General features: G+C 35.5%; 1 protein-coding gene across 1 annotated transcript in view; it reads right to left on the reverse strand.

Annotated features, from left to right (window-relative positions):
- The window catches only part of LOC104464149 (E3 ubiquitin-protein ligase MYCBP2-like), a gene marked incomplete at both ends in the record, with an annotated part of 81040 nt that overhangs the window by 40945 nt on the left and 28855 nt on the right, over positions 1-11240 (reverse strand). Inside the window, 1 exon segment of the mRNA XM_010076784.1 lies at positions 6117-6224. Coding sequence (XP_010075086.1) covers positions 6117-6224 — 108 coding nt within the window.

Here is an 11240-nt window from a genome sequence, read left to right on the forward strand (position 1 = left end):
AATGCATATCATCCCTTTCTAACAGCAGTGGCCATGAGAACCCAGTTCTACAAGCTCTTACACTTAGAGATAAGGCTGCAAATAAATGGGGTCATCCCCTTTCCTTTCAGTACTTTTTAAAAGAGTCCAAATTTTTTTAGATATGCGAGTGAAAGATAGATGCAGAAAGCTTATTTGCACGTTTTGAGGAACAACTGTAACTATGGAGATACACGCCGGCTTTTCTTTTAACATTTGTGCTCATATTCACTTCATTAGAAGTAATATCAAAACAACTGTTTTTAAAAGGGAAACACAGAAAGAATGACTACTGAAGCAGAGACTCTTCTGGTTGAATGAAAGGAATGTTGTGAGCAGAACAAGTGAATACTTCCAGTGTTATCTAAGTGGACTACCACAGAACAGAAACTCTGACTCTCTCATCTCTCTGAGAGGGAAGCATCAAGGAAAAGCTCCAAAGTGCTTCCTCAGTCAACACTGAGGGGCGGGCTCCATGAACAACTTCACAATGATGGCTTTTCATCTTGGTTATCTTATTCAGTTGGGGAAGGAAAGCAAGATAACTGGAAATACAACCAACCAATCCTTCACCACCATTCCACTTTCCTTAGAAAATTCTTAACTCCTGAAGACAATTTTTCCCTCTGAAACATGCTCAAAAGTTGGCTAATATTGCTACCAAAAAAAAAAAAAAAAAAAAAAAAAAAAAAAAGAAGAAGCTGCTTTCCAGGAATGCAGAAAAAGCTCATTCAGACTCAACAGCAAGTGAAGTCATAAGCTACAGATGAGAGTTCTGCTGGCAAAAAAACCCTCAAAGTTGTTACAGAATGGCATCTTGGACCCTTGGTCCAGACCCGAGGAAAAACATTTTGTTAGTGTTCTACAGCTGCAGTAAGGGCTATAATATTTTGTTTCTCACCAACCACCTTTGGAGGAGCAAAAAAGTGCTTCTGAGATATTAAATGTGTTTCTTCTCCCCACACATGAAAAGCTGTAAAGCAATGTGACCATGCACGAAAAAAATCTCCTTCGGCCACATCATTTACCAATAAATCTTTGTTCAGTTCAGCAGTGATTACCCAAAAAAGGCATATCAGTCAAGCTACTAGTTAGCATCTGTGATGTTCAACCCTCAAAAGATGTTCTAAATGCCTTAATACCATCTATAGGCTTTATACACAACGTTACCTGAACAAATCAGCCTATGACTGCAGCTTCTTGGCTCTCCATCGCAAGCTTCATCTGAAATATCTGTGACCAATATTATAACTACAGTGCAAGGGAGGAACAAAACCTACCTCTGGTTGTGGAAATCATACATTCTATGAGGTCAGAAAATAACCTAGGTCCACTGGATTCTTGAGAGGTTGCTAGAGAGTTTGCTTGAACTTAAAGGTAAATATGCAGAATGAGAGTGTGAATTCTTAGGTGACACAGATAGATTGCTAAATAGAAACGTATGTTTTGGAGGAGTAGAGATCCACCTCTAGCCACTTTCCCAAGAGAGGAAAGAAATCAGGCAATCTACTTTCAATGTTGTCTTCTTGAATTATGTATTCAGCTTAAATTTAGAGGTGGACAAAAAGGCATACATTTATGAACTACCTTATTCTTCCACAGATACCCAAATAACCTTACAAAATGAGAAGAATAACTTTTCAAACCATTTAATAAGTGTTAACTTCTGGAGTAAGTCATTAAGTGGTAGGTTTCTTTGAGAGACAAGGAAGCAGCTACAATCTCTAAACTCTAGAGAATGTATTAAAGCTCATATCAATGCTATACTTTATCCACCAATTCAATAGAGGGAATTTCTTCAGCAGTTTCTTCCTCCATCAGCCACCTCTGGTCCTGTTTTATGATTTGCAATAGTTCACAGGCAGAAGTCGCCATTTGCAGTATATGACATGAAGAGTTATTCCTAACATCTTCAAGATTGTGGGCAACTTTATCTAATGAAATTTAACTCTCCAAAAAGAATTATTGAATGATGGAGAAGAGAGGGGTTGGTATGAAAGATAAATTCCCTGGTTTCAGCTGTGACAGAGTTAACTTTCTTCATAGTAGCCTGTTACAGTTTTTCCCAGGACAGTCAAGGACTTCTCATCTTCTCATGCTTTGCCAGTTGTGTGCAGGTGCAGGAGAAGCTGGGAGGGAGCACAGCCCCAGTTACGAGCCTACAATTTGACCTTAGGTTTAGGATTGAGACCCAAATTGGCCAATGGTATATTCCATATCATGCACATCATGCTCACTATATAGACAAGGCTCTGTTCAGAAGTTCACTCTCTCCGGCCGACACTTGGGCTTATGTCTTTTCCTGGATTGCAATTTCAACACTCTCTGCTCTGGGATCATTAGCTGGGAATGGGCTGAGCCTCAGTCATCAGATGGTGAGCAGTTGCACTGTATATCACTCATTTGTATATTCATATATTATTACTACTATTATTTTCAATTTTATTGTAGTTCAGTTATTAAATTGTTCTTATATCAACCCATGAGACTCTTTTCCCTTTACCCCTTTAATTCTCTGCCCTCATCCCTGGCAGAGGGGAGGGTGAGCGAGCAGCTGCAGGGTGTGTGCTGATAACCAAGTGGGTCAAACTGTGACAATCAGGAAGTCTGAACAGAGACACAGAACTCATAATAGCAAAAAAGGTATGTTATAAAGAAAGTCAACTTTGTAATTGGTAGTTGTCACGATAACACGTGACAACAGCTGCTGATTATGTATGCTTGTGAGGTTTGACATACTCTTGCATCCTTCAAGCATCAAATCACAAGAAAGTCCCTTTCTAAAGTGTCTCCTTATTGATGGCAGTGTGTAAAAACCTAATAAAGAAGTGTCTCTGAAATGTTTTTGGTGCAACTTTTATCTTCTTAAACAATAGCAAAAGTCTTAGGCAGCACATCTTCATTTGTGTTTTGAACTTCCTTAGGACCACTTAACACATGAAAGCAAGACTATCAGACTATGGAAATGTCCACATGGAACACACGAAGACTCCAGTGTGATTCACATCTACTAAGTGATAGACGTAGGTTTTCAGTGTAAGCTGTCTTTCTCCAATTAGTGTTTCAAATTACCCTTCAGACGGTGTATTTTAAAGTAAAAAAATTAAATTACAAGTAAATTTTCTTAAACATCTGATAATTTTGCATTGGCATTTGCAAAATGGTTCATATATAGCTTGTTCCATCCATGCAGGTTCGGCTTCATCTAACCTTTGTCCTTTTGAGAGTATTTAGTTTCATGTTGTTTGAAACAATTTTTTCATTCCCACTATGCCCAAATACAGGATAAAGGTGGCATTTGCTTGCAGAACCTTAATCACTCAAGGATCTTAGATTATTTTTAATTGCTACTCAGTTCATGTCTACAGTTGAGAAAATTCTACAGACTTTAATCAATCTTTTTTACTCATATCTCCAGTGATGAAGTCCATAGGGACTGGAGATACAGACTGTGAAATCAATACCTCACTAAAGAATGAGGATGAAGTAAAAACTCATTTTTATTATTAATGTCAAAGCACTCCATGAATACCAAGAAGGTGGTACCTACTCCTTTCTATCTATACTTGTGAAGGAGACATAGATCAGAAAGATTATGATTATGGTTAAAATGAATCTTTTGTAATTACAAGGATCTTGATAAAACAGACCCTAAAAATGTGAAATAAGTAGATGACAATGGCAAGCTTTCCAGAAAATTGGCATTTTGATGAAGGTGAAGGACTTTTCAACTGGGCTATTCAACAGAAGAATTCCACAAGTTAAAAACATGTAGATTTGATAATATATACAAATATATATAAAATGTAACTTTTAAATTAGGCAGTAATTTTCAGTCCTGAAGAAGCTGTCCACATTCAAGTTTAAATATCAGTATTGAAAGTTCTGCAGCTGCAAACGGAGAAACAGGAACAGGTGCCAGCAAGTTTAGTACTGGCCTCATCAGTACTACTAGTCAAAATAAATTTTCCTTGCCCAAAGATCTTGAAGGTCTGGTTGCTGTGAAGCAAGACTACTTTAACAGAAACTTCTGAAGTAAGAATGCCAGTTTGGAAAGCATCACATTCAAAAGTAACACAAAAGAACATGCTGATTTCAATGTTATAGTGTCCTTTTACTGAAGTCAACATCCCTGCTTCAGATTGCTTGATTATTGCTTTTACAATGTATAGTGAAAGAGGCATGCTTTTTTAGATGAGATATACTACTTATCTTTTTCATTATCCCCACTTTCCCCTTTACTTTGATAACAACACACTTCACCAGTTTTCCTTTTTCCCTTGGAACCTCTTCCAGAAGTTGAGAGGCATTTCTAGTTTCTAGTGGAATTTATGGTCATCTTTTGAGAAGCAATCTTCTAAGGTGGAGAAGAGTCTCAAAGTTTACTTGTAGAGATGTTATAATCTTCCTTATCTGTTTAGCATGAGACACAAAGAACTAAAAGAAACTGAAACTATTTCTTTGCATATAGTGTTCCTCAAGGAAAAATATATGTTCAGATCTACAAAGCACATCTGAAAAAAATCTTCCAGCACAATATAGACCTGTGCATTTTCTTCAACTCCATGCAATGTAAACCTCAAACTGACACTAATGAATATACCTCTTGTAAAGAAATACTCGAGCTGAAGTGAGCACCAAGTACCAACACATGCCAAAAAATTAGGCAGGATGAGCATACTCCTTTATGCACTTGTGTACAAGTTCAAGGGCTTGCAAGCAGTACAACTACCAGTAGCATCCAGCTCAAGAACACTGGTGATCATCAAATTGTCACTCAAATGACAGCATTTAGGTTCTGTATGTTTTGTATTTTCAGCATCCAATCTCTCCCTGGGAAATTATGTTAGGTTGCTCCATTTAATCCATCAAGACTTAAAGCTCAGATTATATGTTATCCAAGTAGATACATTATGAAAATAGGAAGGACCAGATTCTGCTTTCCTTTCACTCAAATAAATGTAAGATAATTTAATGATCCAGTATGTTCACAACTAGCTAGGCCTATCACCCCTGCACACCGAAATAATATCCCAAAAGGCTTCAAACTATCATACAATTTGTTTGTATACTTTCCAAGTACTATCACTAACTTCTGTTAAATCAACTGGAATCCCATTATAACAATTCTTTTCATATTTAGCTATTCTTTAAAAAAATAGTTTGAAGCTTTTTGGGCCCTCATAATTTCAAAGCTTTCTACTTACTTCAATCATGTCTGTAATCTACATTTTACTTATTTATCCTTTATATATAAATACATATGTACAGATACAGATATATGCAAACTGCGATCACATTTGAGACAGCTCAATTTTAATAAATTCAGTTGAAATTTTTAGTAATACCTCTTCCAAAAAATAAATTAAACCACTTATATCTGAACAAATTACACATTTACAAATTCAAGGTATAATGAATTGGCCTTCCAGACATACAAAGATCTCAGAAATATCAAAGACACCTCTCTGCTTACATCCTGCAAAAGAACATTTATCTCAAGAATACTGCAGTGTAAAACCTGTACTTTAATTTGTATTCTCCCCATTGAAAGCTAGTTTAAAAAAAAGCACTGTTCACATTTTAAATACTTCATTACTAAAAAAGGCTTGTTAAAATACAACACACCTGTGAAAAATTTTATGCTAGAATTAACAAGTCTAGAATTGATATGTTAAAGCAATCACTCCACATACACAATACAAAGTTTAAAAAACACAATGCAAATGCAGTGCAGCAGTCTGAGTCACTGGAAGGTGTCAAAAGTTTCCTACAGTAAAACTGAAGAACCTCAGGAACGAAACAGCCTTAGAAATGAGAAAAGATACACTCAGAAATGAGAAAAGACAATGCATATTTCATTAAAAAAAAAAAAGAAGAAAGAAAAACAAAGATGATGCAGACTACCAAACATTTACACTTTTAAAAAGGGTCAACATTTGAATGCATTTTCTTTCTCCTCAGGTAACAAGATACTAACAAGAGGAAAGGCAGAACCCATTTTCTGCAGTTCTTTGAAAAGACAGATTCAGCGCATGGAAGAAGTGACTGGGAGGACTGGCTTATTTCCCCCCTAGCCAATATGGAAGACCAAATACCTTTGTGCTTGTCCCGTTTATGCTTTAGCTGTGCTGGATGGGGTCTGATTCTGGCTAGAGCCTGTTCTCGATGGTTCATAAATATAGGACCAGGAAATACAAGGGGGCCTGAGGAGAAACATTTTGCACATGCATAGGAAAGCTCACAAAATGGAAACAGTGTGTTAAACAAAATTCAAATTAAAAGCAATGAAAAAAATGAATAATAATATATAATAATATTTCTTTGCTAAATTCAAAAGGCCCTAAATAAAGTTGTAACTTCTTCGTAATAAGACCAAAATAATATGCAAAGAAACAATAAATATCCCACAGTGACCATTTTACCTGAACTTGTAAGTATGCAACAGATTCACACTAGAGTGAAATTTGACAGAAAATTTCCATTACTTCCTTTAATAGTCAAAAAGATTAATTATCACACCTTACATCCTACAATATTACATTTAAAATACTAATTTGGTACTATCATCATATGAATGCTAAATTTAAAAAACATAAGCATACAACTGTTCATAAATACCATATTTAAAATGAAGAGTTATCACTTATAAAGAAAATAGCTATCCAAAAACATCTGTTCCATGAAGAAAATTAGTCAAATCATATTATTTTTTTTTCTTATCTACTTACTAATTTTGAAATCTATTTAAGTTATTTAAAAAATATTTCTATGTAAAGGTCTTCAAGAAGAGATTTTTATTTGAAGAAAGCAATGATGTATGCAATTAAAATTTTCTCCAGACCACTTTTTATTTTTAAAATCTAGACCCAAGAAGTGCTGTATTAATTTTAATTGAGGCTGATTATCTGTTGCTCATGGACCAGCAATTTATTCCTTAAATCTGTATTTTTCCTGTATTTTAAAGGTTAAGCAGGCCACCAAGAATTTCTTTGGAAGCATCCCCTTCTTCCAGAAGTCCCACATTCAATGGAAACCATGAATTAGGAGACGCTAATTCTTCCAAGTGCCACTCTTGCCATTCTACAGGCTCCCAGACCCATTCCTTACATGGACACCCCAAATCAGGCTTTGTGTCGTGTTATAAACAGCTTATGTGAAACACTGAACCCAAGTATTTCTACTCCTTCCCCAAAATAATTGATAATCTATTTCCTTAGACAAACTTTACTGACAAATTAATGTAGGCTAACTTTTCATAAATGTCCATTGTCTCTGGTTTCCTGCTGTCAGCTTTAGTTCATCAGTTCCTTTGTTAATAGTAAACAGTATGGAAAGAAATTTATTTAGAAGTTAGGCCAATTCTATCTAGCTTTAGAACTTTCAGATGAAGAAACTTCTCTTCACACACAGAAGTTCCCAAATTTCAGTATTAACTTAAAAAAAGAAAATGACAAATGTTTTAAAAATCCACTACTGCCTTTCCTCCTAGCTTTGAGATTCATACATGTGTTAGCTAAAATGATCCAAAACTTCATTATTCATATACGTTTCTATATACAGCATAGATTTTTTGGTTTGATTCTACTGTATTTATCTGGACTCTCTTTATCCCAGAATCCCTTGTTAATTAAAAACTTCTGATGATCAAGGAACATAATTTGCTTTCACTTTACCTACATTTTGCAGATTCTTCTTTAGCTGTCTTGCTATTGCTCTGACTTTTCACAGTTTCCTCTCAACTGGAGCTTCCATTTAACAGATACATTTCTCGTAAAGATTACTTTCTGCCAGGCTACCTGCTGTGTTTAATATCCTACTTCCCAGAGTACAGACTTAAGCATAAAATTGTAACATGCTTCCCTCCTTCCAAGTTGGATGGGAGAAACTGAGGAGTATACACTGAGGCAGACCACAAAAAGGCAAGAAAGGGAAAAGAGACGAATGACAAGCAGATTATGAAAGCTAAAAATGTTTGAAGGACAAAAGATACAGAGGAAAACTGTATGAAGAACAGGAGAAACTAAGGAACAAAAAAAAAGTCATGTGATTTGCTTATTGAGAAGTTCCAAATGAAATGAAAAGCCCAAGAAATAAAGACTGGACAGGACAATATGACAAAAGTGAAACTTGGATCAGAAAAGCTGCAAAAAAGAGACAAAAAGACTGCAAAGAGTGCTGCTTCAAATATATGGATCTAAGACATCTGTGGGTGATCAGATAGAGTAAGTAATCTCTACATAATTTAGGCAAAAAATTCTGAAGTTGCAGAAAATGCCAACACAATGAACAGACCAGGGAAGAAGACACAACACTGAAGGCAGCCCTTGGCATTTTAGTGCTAAAAGCAAAGACAGCAAAAAAGAGGTAATTTCGGGAACAAAGGAAGTAAAGAACATTAGGGTGAGTAAAAGAACTACAGGAGATTTGGGAGACAGAGAATGTTTAGGAAGCACAAAAGTCTATCAACTCCAGCATGGTGCTACTCAGATGGCTGCCTTTAGCTAAGCCACTTGTCTGGCATTACGGTCCCCTAGTGAAGATGACAACTCTGTAACTGTATCTAACCTTCCGACCGAAGCAGGATTCATATTTGCTCTGGATATTCCTATATACTCTACATTTGCATTCATTATGTAAAGGGCTCAAATCCAAAACAAAGTTAAATGCAACATATATATATTCATTTCCTAATAATTTGTATCAATACATGTAACACAATGTGCAAGTCTGTCACCCTCTTTGGCTTTTTATGCATGGTTAATCTGTAACACAGTGATAAACCCATAGCAAATATCTAAGTTTTTATTACATTATGATGCCTGACTGTTCAGTCACGTGCTGGCACGATGCAAAGTACCTTCTCCCCCTGCAAAATAGCACCACAGGAAACAAAACACTAGAACAATTCATACAGACCATATCTGCTCTCTGCTTACCTCTGAGGTTGCCTGCATAAAGAGAGCAGAGTTTAGGTACTAGGAATTATTCTGGTGGAACAATTCATCCATGCATTAGACACTTCCTTTATTTTGTTAAAAAAATGTCTACAGAGTATTATTTGAAAAACTCTTCTAGAAGCCTCTAACACAGATCTGCATGAGGAATAACTGAGAATAGTAATAGGTTGTTATTTTAGTGGCTCAAGTTACAGAGAGAAGCAACGGAGAGTCACTGGTAGAATGTAGTACTGCTATTTGAAATCTGGTGCTATATGATGCAAAATGACATTCACTTTTCCTTGATTGTTTTATAGAATATTTTCCCATAGCTAAGCTGCGAGGTTAAATATCGCTAGCCTAGGAAACGTCAAGATCAGCTTTTCTTTCTTGGTCTTGAAGGATCCACGCCTTTCAAAATGGACTTTGTCCGGCAGTGAATTTAGAGCACAAAAAAAAAAAAAAAAAACAACCCACCAGATATTTATCCACAGAAATAATTTATCTTCTAGAAAAATAGAATGCATTTATTAAATAATGTGGACTACAGCAAAACATACACAATTGATACCATCCTACATGCACTTAGGTTCTTTTGCATTCTTGACCATTTAAGCACTTAGGCAGAACTATGAAAGAGTTTACTATTTGATCTGAATTTGGATTATACATATTTTGCTTTCTTCCAGTACTTTTCCCTAAACAAATGCTATTTGGCAAGCTGTGATTACAGAAGACTGAAATCAACGATCTCAAATGATGACTTTTACTCCAGTGCACTGAACGTAGCAGGCTACATGACCACACAACTGAAGATTGTTGAAGATTGGCAGTTTATGTTGTAAAACCCTATTTTTGGCTTCTAGAATACTTGTAAGAGAAAAAACAGAGAAGTGGTTGTGTTTTGGGGGTTTTTTTCCCAAACAATAAAAAAGGGAGGCAAACCCCTAATACAGAAAAACAATTATCTAATCAGCCAACAGGTGGTAAACTTTAAAGAAAAATATTTCAGAAAATTAAACTGGTAACAAATACTTAGTTTCAATTCCACTAAAAGTGAAAAACATTACATTGAGATAACGTCTCACCTCTATAGCCTTCAGGGAAACAAAATGATGTTCCCATGAGGCAGAGATAATAGTTAAAGCGCATGTTCCTTAAAATTGTATTTTTCAGAGTACGAGTACAAATTTATTATTAAGGCAGAAATATTCATGGAGAATGTCACCGTGCTGTGTAGGCAACTAAGGTTAATTGCAGTTTGCTTCTTGTGTGCAGAACACTGAAAATAAAAACAGGACACATGCCTTTTTCTGTGTTCTTAAAGCTCTTTTCTATTGACACTTAAATAGTACAAATGAGATGTGTAAAAAAATTATCAGGACTTTTAATAAGCGAAAGAGATGCAGGCTAGCAGATACAAGCATGCAGGGCAATTTGGGTGTGATAGAGAATGAGATGGAATTTTATGATAACTGTAACTCTGACACTTTATTCTGAATACTTGACTTGATATATACTGTTAAATAAATGTGAAAGATGCATTTCTGTATATGAACACATAAGGTAAATTTAAAAACTAAATATAAACCAGAACACTGAGCCTATTGCAAATCTCAATACTAAAACCATAACAGATTATTTTAAAAATAATTTTGTTAACAATAATCACCTCTTTCAGACGGAAATCACAAACTCAAGTACAACACTAGTTTCACAGAATCATACCTGCTGGTCATTAAGGACAAAAACCTATAGCTTTCTCTTGAAAGCATTCTTAAGCAGAAAGTCATGTATGGATTTAATATTATTTCAAGTAAAACTGTTTTTTTTCTTTGTTTTTGATTTGTTTAAAGAAACTTTGAAACAAATACACCTTCAGGTCCTGAAAGCATCAAAATAAATATGTAACTAAAAGTACAGAAAGAAGCTGCACTAATATTTAATGAAAAATACTGCATTTGAATAGACAGTTCTGCTGTACATTTAGGTATATGTTCAGCAATGAACAAAGAACAGTGTTAGGGACAAACTGACTCCAAGCCAATAGTGGCTTTGACAGACCTTAAATAGATTTATGAGATACTCAGCCTACCACAGTAAAACTAATCACTGAATTAGTCACATTTCAGAAAAATCTAAAATTGCCCAAATACAGGCAGCCTCAGATAATATTGTCTCAATACACAGCAGTTTTGACTCATAGAATCATAGAATGGTTTGGGTTGGAAAGGACCTTAACGATCATCAAGTTCCAACCCCCCTGCCATGGGCAGGGTCACC

Source organism: Pterocles gutturalis, unplaced genomic scaffold (assembly GCF_000699245.1).
Source record: "Pterocles gutturalis isolate BGI_N339 unplaced genomic scaffold, ASM69924v1 scaffold1733, whole genome shotgun sequence".
NCBI classification, from domain to species: Eukaryota; Metazoa; Chordata; class Aves; order Pterocliformes; family Pteroclidae; genus Pterocles; species Pterocles gutturalis.